The following is an 18,873-nucleotide window of genomic DNA, read 5'->3' as shown; positions in this document are numbered from 1 at the left end:
TAGTACCAAAATAAAGGTCTTGTCACAAGGAATACACATGTGAAATATGAAAGCCTTAACGCTAAGCATTCAAAAGTTAAGGACAAGGTTAAAGTCTTTCAAAAGTGGGTTAAACTCCAAGGTGAAGATTATAAGGTTGAAAATTTTGGTATTAAATGATAGGTCTTGTCACAAGGAATATATACATATATGTGAAATATGGAAACCCTAATCTCTTACTAAGGGGGCATAAAAAGACAACTAAGACTGAATATTGGGATTGAAATTGTTGGATTGGACATTTCGTAACCAAATGCCTACCTCCAGCGATTTTCTCCTTTCTGCTACCACTTTATCAGATCGACTGAACAGTATCTTTCTAGGTGGAAACGACAACTGTGAAACCTACAGAATTAAAAATTTATATACATGTTCATCTGAATAAATCTCATTCAGTTACTTTTAATTGAGTACATTTTTATGACATTTTGAACAAAGTCCTTAAAACAGATCCTCAAAATCCAAAGATTTGGTAAATACTATTTGAAACTTTTATTAAATACATTGTAGAGTATATTTTCATGTGGAATTTTATAACATATCACATTGTAGAGTTTTTTATGTGGAATTTCATAATATATCATTCAATGGAATCATATTTCTATGAAATGTGTGTACTTCTAACCTCAAGGTATTTTTTTTTCATATCCTGATGGAGCTGTCGAAATCTACTGTATCTCCTGTATATGCTCCATATATCCTCGCCAACTGCTATCTACAAAGAAATGGTATCACAGAGTTTGTCAGAGGTCTGATAGGGTACTACAGGAAAGAAAGCAAAGATAGTTTAGTCATTTTTTCTGCATCCAATTTCTTTTTTAAAAATGTACAAAAGTTTGGAAAGGTATTACCTTTACTTCATACTCATAATGAGTATCTGATCCATAACCATGGAGACGGTAGGTCGGGATGCCGATTCTGATCTGAAATGCCTCTAAAAAGCTGCCAGAATAAGACCCAGATCCTGTCTGAAATATATATAGACTATCATTTATTCCGTTATATTCAACTAATTTTTCTGATTTGTTTTTTTTTGGGGGGTGGGGGATAATCATTATTGTACATTTGCTTCTTACCACTGAGCTAGAACTCCTTGCTCTAGACAACTGGTCTGTGGAAGAACTACTGGTGGGAGACTGAAGAAAAGACAACACGAGTCTCATTAACTTTGTACAGTGTATATACATGTACAATCTTAAGCATGCATAGACTATTGTCAGTTTATTTCTGTATTGTAAATGTAGTGCTTTACCATGCTAGATCCATAAGGATTGGAGCGAGTTTGCAGTGAGGTCATAGAAGAGTGTCTGTAAGTAAAATGGGTGATATTAGTCATAAATACAAATACACACATGCTAAATTGTCTAAGAAGCCTTTGGTTAGACAGGTCGTCCTGTGTGACCATTAGCTTTGATAGAATCAGAAACTACACATATACTACCAAATAGACCAGATGTTATTAAGGTACTTATATAAGCAGGGAATTATAGACCCATGTATCAATACCAGACATACCTAGAGATTTCTTGGTCCGCCTCAAATTTGGCCTTCAACTGTTTGATTTCTCTGCTGTGTTGCTCCTTTAATTTCTGAATTTCTAAATCTCTTTCTACTCTCTCTTTTTCTCGCTCTTGTTTTCTTACATTTTCTCTCTGTTTTTTCTCTTCAAACAGACGTCTTTTCACTTCTTGCTCCACCAAAGCATTGATCCTACAAAAGATGAACACTGTGGAGGCTGCATCTCATTTGAATCCTTCATGCATATACATCATATGGAAATACCATCACCAAGAAATAAAAAAAAAATATTCGATTTTCCCTCATTTCCTCTGAAATTTTCCAATTTCAACGAAATTCTTTGACATGCTGGGATGTAACAACTAGGAAGATTTCACTTGGATACATGTATACACAGTACATGTGTTTGTAATCTAAAATACATGCAAAATGTTGTCCCAGTTTGAAAACCAAACAAAAACTTTGGTTGATGAACAACACTTACACAAATTCATGCCATCTTATTCTGGAAGACACGAGAAAATGGAAGAAAATATTAAAAGATAAGACAACCACAAAAAGACCAGAAACTAAATACACTTTATATCCCCTCCCTTCAATATCACTGTCAACAAACCTTTCTTGATTCTCTAGTTCCTGAAGTTTGAATCGCTCAAACTCAATCTTATCCAGCTCAGCATTTTTCTGCTCATCAAACAACTTCCATTTTTCCTCTAGTTCTTGTTCTGTCAGTTCTAGCTTAGCTTTTAGATCTTCCACCTCCTATATCAGAGAGCCACATCATTACACATACCTATAATCATTTTGTTGTTGTTGTTTTTTTCTTTCTACATTGCAGTGATAGATGACATGAGCATGAAAATAAAATAAGCATTTACGTTTTAAAAACTGACACACATTAACAGATGAGGTTTGGATTTGTATTTTTACCCAGAAATCCTTTAGATAAATTCTCTTTCAAATCAACAAGTGTCATCATTGTCGCTAATCTTTCCTTCAATAAATCTAATGTTACCATGGTCATCATGTGCAAGTGATAGTGTGCTTCAAAATATTTTTAAGGCCAAAGTGCTCATAATTAATCTATTATTTTAATTAGCTGACCATTTTTCATGATAGACACAACAAAGATGTAGTATTAATTGCTGCCAAAACACAGGAGACCACCAATTCATGGCTGACCTTGGATTGTTATGTCAATCAATACTTTACTCATTATTTTCTACCTTGACTGACGAGCAGCAGTTCTTCCAACCTTGACCAGTTAAATTTTATGGCGGGGCTTAAAATCTCAGTCTCTAATATACTTGTACCAAAACAAAATTAACAATCGTAGTTCATTACTTACTTTTAGTTTACTCTGCATTGCTGGATCTTCAAAGTCACTGGTATTCATATCGGGGGACTTTTGATCTAGTAATCTAAGATAACAGTATAATATATTATTAAATCAATAATAATGTATCATGAAGTATTCTCTGGTTTAAAAATGTTGTAATAGATGTACATACTTGTACTTCATTTAATTCTCACAAGAGGCCCACAGGCCTAATCGGTTTCCTAAGTATTGATTAAAAGTATCACTAGCCTTAAAGGGACTGATTCACGATTTCCCCATAAATTTTGTTTTTCACTTTAAATGATCAAAATCTATAGTCTAATATGTTTACAAGGTTTCACAAAAAAATTAAGGTTATTCATCAAGACAGAAGCTCATTATAGAGAGTTTATTATTTGTTTTGAAAACAAAGATTGAAGTGTGTTATTGTTTACGAAGTTTTCAAAATAAATGGATATTGATCCAAGTTTATTAGATATATCACATTTCAAGTATACTTTAAGTAAAACGTATCATTTAAAAGTTAAAATTTGTGATTGTACAAAATGAAGATGCTTTAAATTACAAAAATTAACGTTTCACTGGTTTGTTTGTTTACATAAAAAGACTTGAGTCTTTGTTTACATAACACAGAATCAAAGCTAAGATACTGCTCTTATTCTTGCATTCAGATGGTCCAAATTTTGGTTGTCAACATTAAATGAGTTGTATTTTTAATTTTTAACATCAAAAATGATAAAAATTTCTTTCAAAAAATGTGAACCAGTCCCTTTAAGACCTAAGAAATCTATAACAATTTTCCTATTCTGCATATCTAAGCTAAATTCTAATATTCAGCAGCAGTGTAAAACAAGTCTTTCTGCTTTTCCTAACTCTGAAACCAAAACCCTTACCACTGGGATCATGAAATGTACAATTTCTGTCAAGGGCTACCTGCTCCTACTAAATATCTATTTAGTTTTAATTTTATAATAGTATCAATAGCATTAAAGACGTTACTTATTAATAAATGTTTTACACATACCACTATATGCCAAGTTTCGCCTTGCTCTGGTGTCAGAACCTCTACCTTAGGGATCATAAAATTTACAATTTTGGTAGAAGACTCCCTGCTCTACATGACTAGATGCATTTACTTTTTCTTAAAGATGTGCAGTTGTAGAAAAGATTTTTCAAAATTGGTTGATTTTTGACAGTGTTTGCCCTGTCCCTAAGGACTCAGGGGTGCAGGAGCCATGCAATTTACAATTTATGTCCATTTGTCTCAAAGATGCTTCATACCAAGTTTGAAAAAAAATTGGAATGGTAGTTACCAAGAAGTTAAAAATGTTCAATTGTTAACGGACGACAGATGACGCACAATGATGGATGCAGAACAATACCAAAAGGTCACCTGAGTGACTCAGGTGACCTAAAAAGTGCATCTGAAAGATTTCTGTAAATTACATGAATGAAAGTAAACTCAGCAATAAAGAATTCTTAAAATCCACTATGGAGAAAAAAGCTAATTATCTAGGAAAATGACAGAAAGGAAGAGATACCTTTCTCTCTGGGATTGAATGTTTCTCAGTTCTTCCTGGAGATTCTTCTCCGCTTTAACAACCTTTGCTTCAAGATCTGTTACAGCAATTTGTGTGTTTTCCCTGCATAAAGACATATCCTCCAGCAATGACCTTTTCCTCTGTATAATCTCTGCTTGTCTGATGTCCTTATCATCACATAAGCTTTGTTCACTAGATCTTAGTTTTTCAACTTCATGTTCACAATGTGACACTTCTCTCTTTAACTTCTGTGTCAATTTCTCCTTTTCTTTTAATGCTGAATGTAAATGATACAGACTTTCATCCTTTGAAACCACTATATTATCCCTTTTCAAAGCTAATTCACCAAGTTCCTCATCTTTATTCACCTCAAATTTTTCCATTTCTTTTTCAATTTGATCTAGAAGCAGCTTTTCTTTGTGGGAGGTAATTTCCTCCTCCTCCTTCAGCAATTCCCTGGCTTTCTCCAATTCATCATGTTCAACCAACAATTTGTCTCGTTCTTCATTATCTTGGCACTGATCAAGTTTCTTTCTCAATTCCTCCTCATGTTCCCTAAGATCGTGCCATGCTTCTTCTATTGTCTGATTGGTTGTTGCTATATCCTCCAGAGGGCGCTGCCATCTACCTTTCATTTCCTCTTCTTCTTTTCTGAACTGCTCATCTGCTTTCAAATAATTTTCATTCTCCTTTAAGTAAAGTTTTTTTACTTCTTCATTTTGCCTTAAAAATATTTCTTTCTTTGAGTTGAAATCCTCTCGTAGTCTGGATAATTCAGTCTCACTTTCCTCTGCCTGTTTCTTACTCTAAAAGAGGAAACTCAGAATAAATTGATCTTACAGAAACCTCTCAAAAACTTTAAATAGTTACTGTCATAGAATCTATATACAGTATAATTTGTCCAAACCGGCCTCTGAGTACTCTGGCGCTCTGTCAATTCCGGCCACAAAATATAGTCCCTAACATTTCTTTAACAAATCCTTTATTAATAATTCCCTGTACTCCGGATACTGCGTATTCTGTATATCGGCCGGCTTACACAGTCCCAACTGCTATCAATTAACTTTAATTATCCTGTGTAAACCGGCCCCTCGATGATACACCACCCTAATTGTTGTGGTCAATTGTATTCGGTGTACACAAGGTCCCAACTGCTCGTAATTAGCTCTAATTATCGCATGTAAACCAGCCACCCCACGATGACCAACCTGTCGGTATTCGGTCGATCACACATGGTGTACAAAAAGGGTGTCTCATGGGAAGCCACAGGTAAGTAAAAGAGTGCAACTGGCGATGAGTCGCGATCAGTTTAAAATAAAACCTAATTTTTAGGGGATGCACTTTTCAATTATGACAGCACCACGCACAAGGTAATGGCGCCCTTCCCCTAACGACAGAGACGAGAACTGACATTAAAAGACAAAGTTCAATTAATCGATGAATTCGATACATTTTTGGAATGAAACAAAATCGGCAACAATCCCGTTATGTTTTCCAAAAGCAGGGTTTCCCCTCGTGGACTTCTCGGAGCTCTACGGCGAGTCAGACAGTGATGATATGCAGCTAGTTAGCACAACTCGCCATGTCCGGTCGATCACTCGGTATTAGTTTCCGTTTCACATATTGAGACAGTTGAAAGCGATACATTTACAATGAAAGCTGGGAAAGACTAAATTTTAAACGAACGCAACACAAACTTGACGAACGCACATAATGTAGCACTTGATAACGGCGATGATGTAGACGAAATCGACAATTTACCAACAGAAAATTGCGCGAATAGTTCCCAGATTTTAAACTGTTTAATAATAATTGAAACTTTTTCAAATGAGCACGACAATAAAACACTGACATTTATATTTTTACATTTTGAATTCTTTTGTGATAAATGTATATTAAAATACATATGTATGCATAGATAGTGAATACAAGGGAAGCAACTCTCATTCTTGTCAACATTCTGCACTCCGGACTCTGTGCAAACCGGCCAATTTCTTTGGAACCACACATAGCCGGTTTAGACAGATTATACTGTAGATCATTTCAATTTTAAATATATTATATAACATCATTCAGTGGATATTTTCTAGCTCAGAGGCACCTGAAACACTGAAAAGTAACTGCATATTTGTTTGCAAGAATAGTGAAAAAACATGATGTGTTTGCGACACACTATAATATTAAAGTATCAGATAGACAGACAGGACAAAAACAATATACCATCCAATCATTGATACAAGGCATAAAAATCTACAACAATCATGGAATGAAGAATGGAGGGAAAGATTCAACACTATGTGCCATTACATGAAAGGTCATAAAAAAGTTTGTAAAACTACAACTATGACAAAAAATGAATGACAGAAATGATCAACATTTTACACCTGGCCATTTATGGTGGAGACATAAGATAGAAAGTGACCATTAAACTCCAGTGTTAATCCAATAGCTATTACTGTGTGTCTAGAATGAGATTTACCAAAGCAAACATCATAGAAAAAGTGAAAGCTGCAAATGATTCACTGGGGTCACAATGGATACCAAATATCCTCTCAAAGTTCACCTTAGATACTAGGTCTGTTTGTGCTGTGATTTGAGTCTGTAATTCCTGTGATACTGCCTGGAATTTACCATCTGCAGTCAGCTCCTCAGCCACCAGCTCATCCATTTGTTTTTGTTGTGAAGCTGTCGTTATGCTTTTCGACTCCTGTAATGCCCCAATCTCCTACCAAACATTAAATTTTATTTTCAGTAAAATTATATTCAAATTCTATGTTACTGATCTTGTGCAATTTCCTTTCAATTCATGTTTGCAAAAAGGTTACCTCTGTGTTTCATGGGTAATATACCTTTTTAAGCTTGTTGATGGATTCCTGGGCTACTTTTCTTAACACCTTTTCTCTCTCATCCAATTCCTTTAGCATTTCATCAATATGACCTGTCTATAAAAACAATTTTATCTAAATCAACAATTTTCACAACTTTTCTTAGTTACAGTCTTCCTATTATATTTCACTTATCAATCATGAATTCATCTCTTAAATAATATTTCACAATGCTCACCGAATCATCCCACTGTTGATGAAGAAAAATTTGATAAACTGGAATTTTATTAATCTTGAGATAAATGTTGGGTTGGTTATTTTATACATAAACTTCTCCCTATATGTATATTTCTATGAACCCCTATTTCCATCTTGGCTCTTGGAGCCATAATTTGAACTAACTAAAAAGATTTACAAATCCCATCACCTCACTTAATCAAATTCCCTTGAAAGTAGTGGATGGCTACCCATTTGTAAACACTTGAATATTCCGTTCATACAAGGATGATTTATGCCAGCGATTGAAAGTGGCCTAGTATGTAAAAGTTAGCAGACCTAAAGCTGTATAAAGAAACTGATAATGGATAGAAATAGATAAGAATAGCTCACTTGAATAAGCTGTTGGAATCATGTACAGTTAAACATGGTTATAATGAAGACACTTAGATAAAAATAAAGAACTCATTGGATATAATGAATCATGTCTACTAGGAAGTGAAACAGGACTTTGCCACCACACCCCATTTTACTGTACACTGTACCATCAAGAATACTCACCTGGTGCTTTTTACTCTCCCACATTTGCTGTTTGTACTAAAACAGAATAAAGAAAACAAAAATTAGTTTGTCAAAATTAACAAGACAAAATTGACTTTACAGAAGCTTTAATACAAACTGTCCATTAAACATTATCAAACTAGATAATATTCATTCATGCATATTCATGATTTTCTGTGGTTAAAACAAACTAGACATAGTCAGGAAAGAGTGATATTCTCCATGGCTTCCTGCTTACAATCCCAGAACAGGATCTACCTTCTGCAGGCTGATTTCCAGTCTCTGTAGTGCGTACTGTTTTTCCTCCAGTTCTTTCTCTAGCTGGAACTGTTGAGACTGACGCTCATCCTCAGCCTTACCATATTTCTTCTCCATTATATTAATTTGTAATCTACAGTAATATATACAGAATATAGGGAAATGGTGCTCAAATGGAAAAATCCACAATTTTTAAATTCGAAATTTCTTTTTAATATCAAGTTGAAAAAAATGCAATTGTTTCACATTTACGATACATGCATCATTTATGATCTTTAAATCTATAAAATACATGCATATGACTTTGTTCATATTATTTTACCTTTTCTCCTCTATTTTTTGTAAATCTTCATTATGGGCTTGCTCAAGTTCAAATCTATCAATAAGAGGTATAGATGTAATATTTTTTGTAGTATGGAATATGTGTTGTTTTAACTTTCTTCATTACATGAAGCCCCAGTAAGGCAAGAAACTGTCCTTTGCATGCAGTGGTAACCTTATATTATAAATAACTGCACAGAAGAAAATAGATTTTCATCCCCTTTAAATTTCCACCTGTTTTTCTCATTGGACAAATTCAAAACTGGGCAAACACAAATCTTCTCATTACTCTAAGGTAGCGAAGAGCACCTGTGAGCAAGTTTAAAATGGGAGGGGGGGGGGGGGGGGAGGACTGTGAAAATAATACAAGGTGAATTTCCATGTATACAGTATCTGTGTCAAATAGATCTCTTACCCAACAGACAACAGAGAAAGATTATCTGTGGATCGGTACAAATCTGACATTGATTTACTCAGTAGAGATGTCCTAGAGAGACTCAAGCCACACTGAAAAATGAAAGTATTTGTTGTTCTGAAAATAAAACTTTTCACTCAAATACAGTCAGAAATTTAATCTTTATCATTTTACAGACAATATAACTTGTTTACCAAACAACATACAGACAGTAAGAAAATTCAAAGTCTGGTGCCAAAAAGTGAATAACGTTTATACAACATTTCAGATCACACAACCTTCTGAATAGACAAGTCTCACTGTATTCTGATTTATCTCCCCTTAACACTGTACCTCATTCTCTTTCACTTACATTATTCAGCTCTGCTTTCAGTTTCTCTGCCTCTGCAGGGTTGTTATATCGAAACATGTTGGTTTTTCCAAGTAGAATTACAGCTCCTGTTTAAAATAGTCAATTAACACTTCTTTGAATGCAAAATAATTATTTTCAATTATTACATGTTTGTAATGTTAAGAAATGATATCATTATACATTCATGTATAACTGATATTGAATTTAAATGAAGTTACAGAAATGAGTTTCCATATCATTGTAATTTAACATCAACAATCAATGTAAGTAATCATGGATTTAGGGAATTTACTATGTTTAATACTGGTACAGGTAGTCTAGTTGGATAATTTTTAGAGCATGTGATTCTGAGTTATTTGAGACAAGAAGCCGATGGGCCACATCATTCACCTGTGTCACAACGGCCCTGCTGTTGTGATTTTTAAAAGATTTTTTTTCAATTTTTATTCCCATGAAAAATTTCCAAGGGCTCTGACATTACTGAAGTGAACATGAATTCACACAACATGGGGATGCCTACACACAAATTATTCACATGACCTTGTTGTTCTGGGAGAAGGTCATGGTCACATAGATCATGAAATTAAAGGCCTTGCCTTAAGAAATCTATATACAACATATAAAAAAAAAAATCTACTTTAAATAGTTCTGGAGATATTGAATAAGTCAGATTTTTTAAAAGTAGGTCTTACTCCAAGGTTAAGGTCACAAGATCAAACATCATGGTATGTCTTGCCATAAAGAATCTATACACAATATATGAAAGTCTTTCCTTAAACAGTTCAGGATATATTAAATAGGTTACATTTTCTTAAAAGTAAGTCAAACTCCAAGGTCACAAGGTCAAAGATCATGGTATGGAATGAAAGGACTTACAATAAGAAATCTACACAAAATATGAAATTTCTACTTTAAATAATTCAGGAGATATTGAATAGATCAGTTTTTTAAAAGTAGATCAAACTTTGAGGTCAAGGTCACGATCTCATCTTTTCTGCCTAAGTGCTTCTTAAGAATTTTTTAAAAAGATTTTTCCTACATATCAGCATGTTACACTTTGATCCTCTATTGTGGCCATGCCCTACCCCTGGGGACAATGAAATATACTTGAATCTACTCTATGTCAGGAGGCTTTCATGTAAATTTCCTCTTTTCTGGCCCAGTGATTCTTATGAAGATTTTCAAAGATTTTTCCTATTATCAGCATGTAATACTTTGATTCCCTATTGTGACCCGGGCATCCTACCCCTTGGGAACATGATTTGAACAAACTTGAATCTACTCTTTTTGGTATATTTCCACTTTTCCGGGCCAGTGGTTTGAGAAGATTTTTGACGATTTCCCCTATATATTCACATGTAAAACTTTGATTCCCTATTGTGCCTCCAACCTATCCAGTGATTCTTGAGAAGATTTTTTAAAGAATTTTTTTATACATCAGGATGTAAAACTTTGATCCCTTATTGTGGTCCCATCCTACCCCTGGGGACCATGATTGGAACAAACTTGAATCTACTCTATGTCAGGAAGCTTTCAGGTATATTTCTACCTTTCTGGCCCAGTGGTTCTTGAGAGGATTTTGAAATGACTCCACCCTATTTTTGTTTTTTCTTGATTATCTTCCCTTTGAAGGGGGCATGACACTTCATTTGAATAAACTTGAATCCCCTTTACTTAATGATGATTTGTGCCAAGTTCAATTGAAATTGGCCATGTGGTTCTGGAGAAGATGAAAATGTGAAACATATTTTGATCAGAAATGTTCATTTGAGCCTTCGGCTCAGGTGAGCTAAAAAGCATATAAATACTAAACTAAAAATGTTCTAAATATTTCTTTTATACGTACATGTACACATACCTTGTGTTAATTTTGTGGGTTCAATGACAACATTGCCATTCACAGCACACAGAGCCTCATCTACTGGATAGAGAATGACTTCTCCTTCCGTGTTCTCAATCCAACAATGGTACCGCTCCACATCTAGCCCAGCTATCACTGAATGGTCATAAGTGTATATGTATTTACATGTAACAAATATGTTCTATTATGAGTGAATACCAAAGCCATTGAAAATATTTAAAGGCAATAATGATACTGCACTGCAAAAATATTATCTAAACAATAAAATGCTTTCTTTGTTGTTTCATCGGGTGATGAAGGTAGCCAGCATTGCAGACAAAAATCATAACCTGCGGGGTTATGTAAATTTTTTCTGCAATGATTGCTACCTTCATCACCTGAGGAAACAACAAAGAAAGACATTTTATTGTTCATATTTATAATTTTAAGCATGGTTTTGAAATATAAACTAGATTTAAGTACTGAAATATAATATGGTTGACCCATTCTTTACGTTAAATGGAACAGCCATCGCACCCTTTGACCTTGATGACACTCCTTATTTGGTAATATTTACATTCACTGAATCTTTTCTCTTATATTTCTTTTGAAATTGATATTGTTTTCATCATACAATGAAGGAATGTTTGTTACAAACTAGTTTGATCTGGTTTTTTAGTACCACCTGTCTGTGTAATCATTACCAAATATGGAGCATCACTTAAAAACATAAAAGACAGTCTGGAAATTCTTCCAAGTAAAGAATATAGGATCTAATAGCATTGTTAAAAAAATGACACCCTGTGTGCACATGCAATCATCATGTCATGTGAGTGATAATGGTAATACTAACACGATTAACCTACTCACCTATGTATTGTGAGTGATAATGGTAATACTAATACGATTAACCTACTCACCTATGTATTGTGAGTGATAATGGTAATACTAACACGATTAACCTACTCACCTATGTCATGTGAGTGATAATGATAATACTAACACGATTAACCTACTCACCTATGTATTGTGAGTGATAATACTAACAAGATTAACCTACTCACCAATGTCATGTGAGTGATAATGGTAATACTAATACGATTAACCTACTCACCTATGTCATGTGAGTGATAATGGTAATACTAACATGATTAACCTACTCACCTATGTATTGTGAGTGATAATGGTAATACTAATACGATTAACCTACTCACCTATGTATTGTGAGTGATAATGGTAATACTAACACGATTAACCTACTCACCTATGTATTGTGAGTGATAATGGTAATACTAACACGATTAACCTACTCACCTATGTATTGTGAGTGATAATACTAACAAGATTAACCTACTCACCTATGTCATGTTAGTGATAATGGTAATACTAACACGATTAACCTACTCACCTATGTCTTGGGAATCATCTGCATCACCTCTTCCAACTGAAGTTCTACCTTCCTGAATAAAAGAAGAAATGACTAAATTGCTTAAATTCATTCTGAAAGAAACTTGATTCCAAACTATGTAAACTAACTTTAATCCAGATACACTGCATGAGACAATACACAGACCACATACAGTAGAGGACAAAAAATAATAGACACCTAGAGCACATGTCACACACAGACCACACTATCACATGGAACAGTCCACACACAGACCACACTATCACATGGCACAGTCCACACACAGACCACACTATCACATGGAACAGTCCACACATAGACCACACTATCACATGAAACACACCACACTATCACATGGAACAGTCCACACACAGACCACACTATCACATGGCACAGTCCACACACAGACCACACTATCACATGGAACAGTCCACACATAGACCACACTATCACATGAAACACACCACACTATCACATGGAACAGTCCACACACAGACCACACTATCACATGGAACAGTCCACACACAGACCACACTATCACATGGAACAGTCCAAACACAGACCACACTATCACATGGCACAGTCCACACACAGACCACACTATCACTTGGAACAGTACACACACATACCACATTGTTATACCCCTATAAAACAGTTCCTAGATAACTCCTTACAAAAAAAGTCCAACATTTCGACTGTTCTGGCGACTGTTGGACTGGGAACTGTTAAAATCGACTGTTAAAAAAGACTGTTGACCGATGACGTCATATGGTGCTAACTCAAGTTATCTTTTTGTGTTGTTTAGATAAAGAGAAATGGCAGATGCGCATTTTGCGACAGCAATGGAAGATGAAATTCAATTAATTCTTCAAATTAGGGACAGCAAGAACATAAAAAAAATATTTGTTCATCATTTTCTAGAATCAATTGTATAAAATGAAGTTTACTTATTTCTATTTTATTCTTGTTAAAGCGGTTATACACAGGTCACATGATTTTTGGTCTGCTGATTTGTTTACGTAATGGCGAGGTTCACTGGTTTGGCTGGTGATGAAATACAGAATTTATCAAATGAAAAGTAGAGCAGATACACGAAAAATATAATTATCAATTAAGATATTGGGTACGTTTTCTTTTAAACTAGTGGAATCAGGTGATAAATGTACTCAATCACACTGGCCGTTCAAAGTCAACAAACCAAGTGCATCTAGTAAAACAACCCAAGAAATGAAGTTATATAACAAAACAGTTATGGACTGGGTCCTTGGACAACAGCTGTTTTGTTTGACCCTCGAATGAGCCCAGTCAATATCTGTATAATATCACATGGCTACTTCAAAATTCAACTTTCATTAAAAGTTTATATGACTATTATCAAAATTTAGGAATACCACCAAATCTGTAAAATTAGTATCTTACATGTATCACGACATTGTTATTTAGTTATGAATTAAATTTTTTTCTGTTGGCATTTTATGTTTTTGATCAGGAATCATAGAGCACAGACATACTCTAAAACCACTCACTAATATAAAGTGTAAAATGATGATGTGAATGAAATGTGTAAAACTGGTGATGGAACACATCAGTGCTCCATTATATATCGGAAACTATGGCTGAAACATTGGAACTATAGTCTATATTACAGTGAAACTGCTTATTTTGTAGCATTATACAAACAATTGTAAACAGCCAATCTAATCCACACCGAAATCTTTTTGATAGGCATGAATTCATTTTTGTTCTGTAAATAAACTACATGCAGATGTTTCAATGACCATTTTTGAATTTTGTCATGTTTTATGAGGCACATATCAGTAGTATAGTTAATAGAGTCCTTTGAAAGGAGATAAAAGATCAAAAATCAATATAATTTGAAAGTTTCATCATGTTGTTTGAATGTTGCCACTATTTAGTTGACATATATATGTTTAAAAAATTGCACTTTTTAATCAAATTGACAAAATTGCAGTGATATGGTATAATTTGTATGGTCATGAAAAATCATTGGAATTGCAAAAAAAAATTTTTTTTTCATGCATGCAACATTCTTAGCATAAATTCGCAATTCATAAATAAACTTGCAAATTATAATTGCACAAGAAATCTTCTCAAACAGTGAACATCACAATACATTCAACATAAACAATGGTGTAAAATACATTTTACTTACTACACATTCAAAACATAAAATTCCTGGTCTGAAATCATTCATCCATATTTTTAGTAATAGAAATGCTTCAAATTCCAGAATCTTCATTAGGAAATATACGATACATATAGATCTATGTATTAAAATAAAACTACATGTACTTATTGTCATATTAGAAATATATGTACAAAAATGTCTTCATGTATTACATTAGGTCATTGATTATGATGAAGGCCTAATCTGAATTAATTTAATGGCACATTAGGTCATTGATTATGATGACGGCCTAATCTGAATTAATTTAATGGCACATTAGGTCATTGATTATGATGAAGGCCTAATCTGAATTAATCTAATGGTCTGACCTTGAGAAGGCCTAATCTGAATTAATTTAATGGCCTGACCTTGAGAAGGCCTAATCTGAATTAATTTAATGGCCTGATCTTGAGATGACTTAACCTGAATTAATTTAATGGCCTGACCTTGAGATGGTACAGCATGATCCCTGTACTAAGTATATCATCATCAATGCCAATCAGGTGCGGGAGTTTGGAGTCCAGGACTACGCCCATCCCCTCCTTTCTGACTGCCACATTCTGATCCTGTAGAAATACACCAAATATATCAAACAATACATCTCTCATCATGATAAAAGCTCCACTGTGCAGTATTGTCATAAGTTTAAACCATACTAACCCATACTAAACTGATTTCTAAAGAAAACCTGTCATTATCAGGAATAATTGCTATGTCTCAATGTATGTGTACACAAGCATAATGTAACAATGTCTCAACACAAACAATTACACATTTTTCACTGTGGTAATTACTTTGTAATCACTCAGAGACCTCTTTACATAAACAATTACAAAGGTCTTTAAAATTTATGCTCAAATGAAATATACAATGGACATGAATATATCACAAACATAATCAATGATAATTTTTTTCAAGACCAAAATATACACATAAGTTCACATTATAATATACTACTAATTCATCAGTTTATAATGTTATGCCACATTATATTTCACAGGCAGATGTATGCAAATTTATTCACAAACCTTCAGTATTTTTGCGGCTTCATTCCATTTGCCTGCCCACTCCTCAGTCAAGACTTTAACCCGAGCCTCATTCTCGTGTAACTTTTCTTGTACTTTGGGGGTGGATATGCTGTCCTGTAAAAACATAAATTTGAATATAAATCATACAAACAATACATTTTTAATGGAGCATGTGTATACAGTAAATATAATTACTCAGTATGTTAAAGTTTACTATTCCTTTAATACATGTACATGTATATTAAAATAAATTTTATATTTCAAAATACATGAGGGTATGAAATGCGACGCTTCATATTGGTACACCATGAAGCATGTTAGCGCTTCATGAAGTGTTGATGTGAAGCGTTGCAGTTCATACCTGTATGCATTTTCAAACATGAAATTTCTTGTTTACATTCTACATGTACTTTAATCTTTGTTGGAATTCCCAGCTGTTAAAATAGACATACTATGTTCATCAAGATTTATACGCATATTGTTCACAACTGCAGCACATTTATGAGGAAATGGTAATTTGTAGAGAGATAAAGGCAAAAACATTGGAAATGTAAATATCTAAGAATTGAACAGCACTTTTGAGCTGTTCATGGTCAATATGAACGGATTTGAGGCAAATTCTGTGAATCACGCTAGCGCAATTCACAGAATTTGCCTCAAATCTAAATCCGTTCATACTCACCATGAACAGCTCAAAAGTACTGTTCAATTCTTATATCTATATTCCTTTACTAAATCACTGTTTGTTTACATTGCTTCTATAAGTCATGAAATATTTTGTTGCATAAAATGAACTCCTAAGATCCTCCTATGTCAGTCTTATTGTGACGTACGTCAAATCATAAACATGACGTAACACTTCGTCTTACCCTGCCCTTTATCTACATTGCACGGTGCACTGTATTTTGAAGCTAGGAGATCACAAGATTAGGATGATAATCCATGTCAGCTCACAATCTTAAAGGGACTGATTAACCATTTTTCCCAAAATTTTGCTTTTTAATTTCATTGATCAGAATATACTGCCTAATGTGTTCAAAAGATTTCACATAAAAATTAAGGTTATACAATATCACAGAAGCTCATTTTAGAGAGTTCATTATTTGTTTTGTAAACAAAGATTGCGGAATTTATTGTTTATGAAATTTTCAAAAGAAATGGACATCGATCTAAGTTTATTATATCTTTCACATTTCAGCATTCTTCGGGTAAAAATGTGGCATCTAAAAGTTAAAATTTGTAACTATGCAAAATTAAGATGCTTTATATTACAATATTGATATTTCACTGGTTTGTTTATATACATAAAATGACTCGAGTCTTTTGTTTACATAACACCAATTTAAGGCTAAAATATTGCTTTATTCTTGCATTCAGGTCAAAATGTTGGCTGTCAACATTAAATGAGTTATATTTTTAATGTTTCACATCAAAAATAAAAAATATTCATTAAAAAATTGTGAACCAGTCCCTTTAATCCGAGGTGTGACTTTGCGAGATCTTTGTAACACATGTTGTATTTTTTCAAATCATTACGCTCTCTCAGTCGCGTGCTTTAAGCTAGTTCATAATCCGTTCATAGTCAATATGAATGGATTGTGTTGCGTGCTGAAATTGGTTGGTTCATAGAGGAAAATGTGATTTGTAATATAAATATACATGAAGTCTATAAAGAATATCAGCATAAAAGCAGACAGAAATGTACTTACAATGTTCCCTCCAAGCATCGCCTTAAGCCTCGCTATCTCCTCTCTCAGTTCTCTGATGAGTCGAACATTGGTATCCTAGATAAACAGTTCACAGTAAGCGATACATTACATACTGTAAATTAAGAACAGTCAATATTTCAATCTTGTTATAAAGAACAATTTCAAAGCATGTTCCTGAGAAGAACATTATCCTCCTAAGTGTCATTACATCCATACTTCATTCACTGTTGGTCTGTTGATGATGTTCTTTGCTCTGTTTGCATATCTCAGGGTGCTCAAGGTCTCACCATAATTGACATCTGCGGGTGATATTGCTGAAAAATCACAAGTTTACTTTTCTCAGCTTCAGAGGTGTGTTTCCAACACATCTATTATCATATTACCAGTCTTTATAGACATACTCCTCTGAAGATCCGAGTTGTAGTTGCACACTCACTTGCAATCATGATAGTCCTGGAGTTGCCCCCCAAACTGTCTTTTAAGAGCCAAGTCAGGACCGAGTCTCTGTACGGAATGAAGGTTTTCTTCTCATGTTTGTTAGTTGAGATATCAGCTACAACAATCAATGCACTGTAACGTTCTATATGTAATCAATAAAAATGTATTTAAAACTAGAACTGTCCTAATGGGACTAATACCCCCCGCGGGCCATATAAGATGATGGGAAATATCTAATGCAAGCACATTGGATATTTTCACATTATCTACAGGGCAATCAATGTGAATGCAGAAGTGTATATTCTACAGTACAGCAGTACATGAAATATTAAAAATATGCTTAATATAAACAATGAATACTATTTGGCACTATATATACTAAGATGAGAATAAAGTTTGAATCAAATCTGTTCAACGGTATTAGAATTAAACTCTGGACAAAGTGCGCAACCCCCAAAATGAAAAGAAAATGTGCGTAACTTCTATAACTGTTAAAATATTTCAATAAAAATAGGAGATGCACAACTTCATAATATATAGAAGATGTGCATAAAGTTTGAATGAAATATGTGCAACGGACAGACGGACGGACGGACGGACAGACAGACGGACAAAGTGATTCCAGTATACCCCCCCAAACGAGGTATAATAAATATAGAATGAGACATTGTGCGAGTAGCTCTTCTTTGTATCTTGTGCAAATTTGGAGTGCTGGAAATATTGGTTACTTTAGCAGAGGAAAATTTGATAAAATGATAAACATGTTAAATGAAATAAATCTGCAAATGCATGTATGTTACATATTACAACTCTCCCATGGTAAGCTTTGTACCATAAGTTTCTGAGAAAAAAAATAAAGTGGGAAAAGTGTGACAAA

The 18,873-nt window shown here is 34.0% G+C and overlaps 1 protein-coding gene across 2 annotated transcripts in view; it reads right to left on the bottom strand.

Annotated features, from left to right (window-relative positions):
- LOC125648987 (kinesin-like protein KIF16B) overlaps nt 1–18,873 on the bottom strand; it is a 33,809-nt gene that overhangs the window by 7,508 nt on the left and 7,428 nt on the right. For both annotated transcript variants that reach the window (XM_048876090.2, XM_048876091.2), the window contains 23 exons: nt 17,995–18,111; nt 17,775–17,872; nt 17,559–17,633; nt 15,850–15,963; nt 15,268–15,387; nt 12,634–12,685; nt 11,244–11,381; nt 9,386–9,471; nt 9,034–9,125; nt 8,620–8,673; nt 8,298–8,430; nt 8,040–8,075; nt 7,287–7,379; nt 7,001–7,162; nt 4,438–5,243; nt 2,906–2,978; nt 2,174–2,319; nt 1,555–1,749; nt 1,292–1,346; nt 1,116–1,175; nt 891–1,007; nt 665–754; nt 301–384 (listed from right to left, as the gene is read on the bottom strand). In XM_048876090.2, coding sequence (XP_048732047.2) covers nt 301–384; nt 665–754; nt 891–1,007; nt 1,116–1,175; nt 1,292–1,346; nt 1,555–1,749; nt 2,174–2,319; nt 2,906–2,978; nt 4,438–5,243; nt 7,001–7,162; nt 7,287–7,379; nt 8,040–8,075; nt 8,298–8,430; nt 8,620–8,673; nt 9,034–9,125; nt 9,386–9,471; nt 11,244–11,381; nt 12,634–12,685; nt 15,268–15,387; nt 15,850–15,963; nt 17,559–17,633; nt 17,775–17,872; nt 17,995–18,111 — 2,996 coding nt within the window. The remainder of the gene's footprint in view (nt 1–300; nt 385–664; nt 755–890; nt 1,008–1,115; nt 1,176–1,291; nt 1,347–1,554; nt 1,750–2,173; nt 2,320–2,905; nt 2,979–4,437; nt 5,244–7,000; nt 7,163–7,286; nt 7,380–8,039; nt 8,076–8,297; nt 8,431–8,619; nt 8,674–9,033; nt 9,126–9,385; nt 9,472–11,243; nt 11,382–12,633; nt 12,686–15,267; nt 15,388–15,849; nt 15,964–17,558; nt 17,634–17,774; nt 17,873–17,994; nt 18,112–18,873) is intronic.

Source organism: Ostrea edulis, chromosome 5, assembly GCF_947568905.1.
Source record: "Ostrea edulis chromosome 5, xbOstEdul1.1, whole genome shotgun sequence".
NCBI classification, from domain to species: domain Eukaryota; kingdom Metazoa; phylum Mollusca; class Bivalvia; order Ostreida; family Ostreidae; genus Ostrea; species Ostrea edulis.
This window is presented reverse-complemented; position numbering and strand designations above follow the sequence as displayed.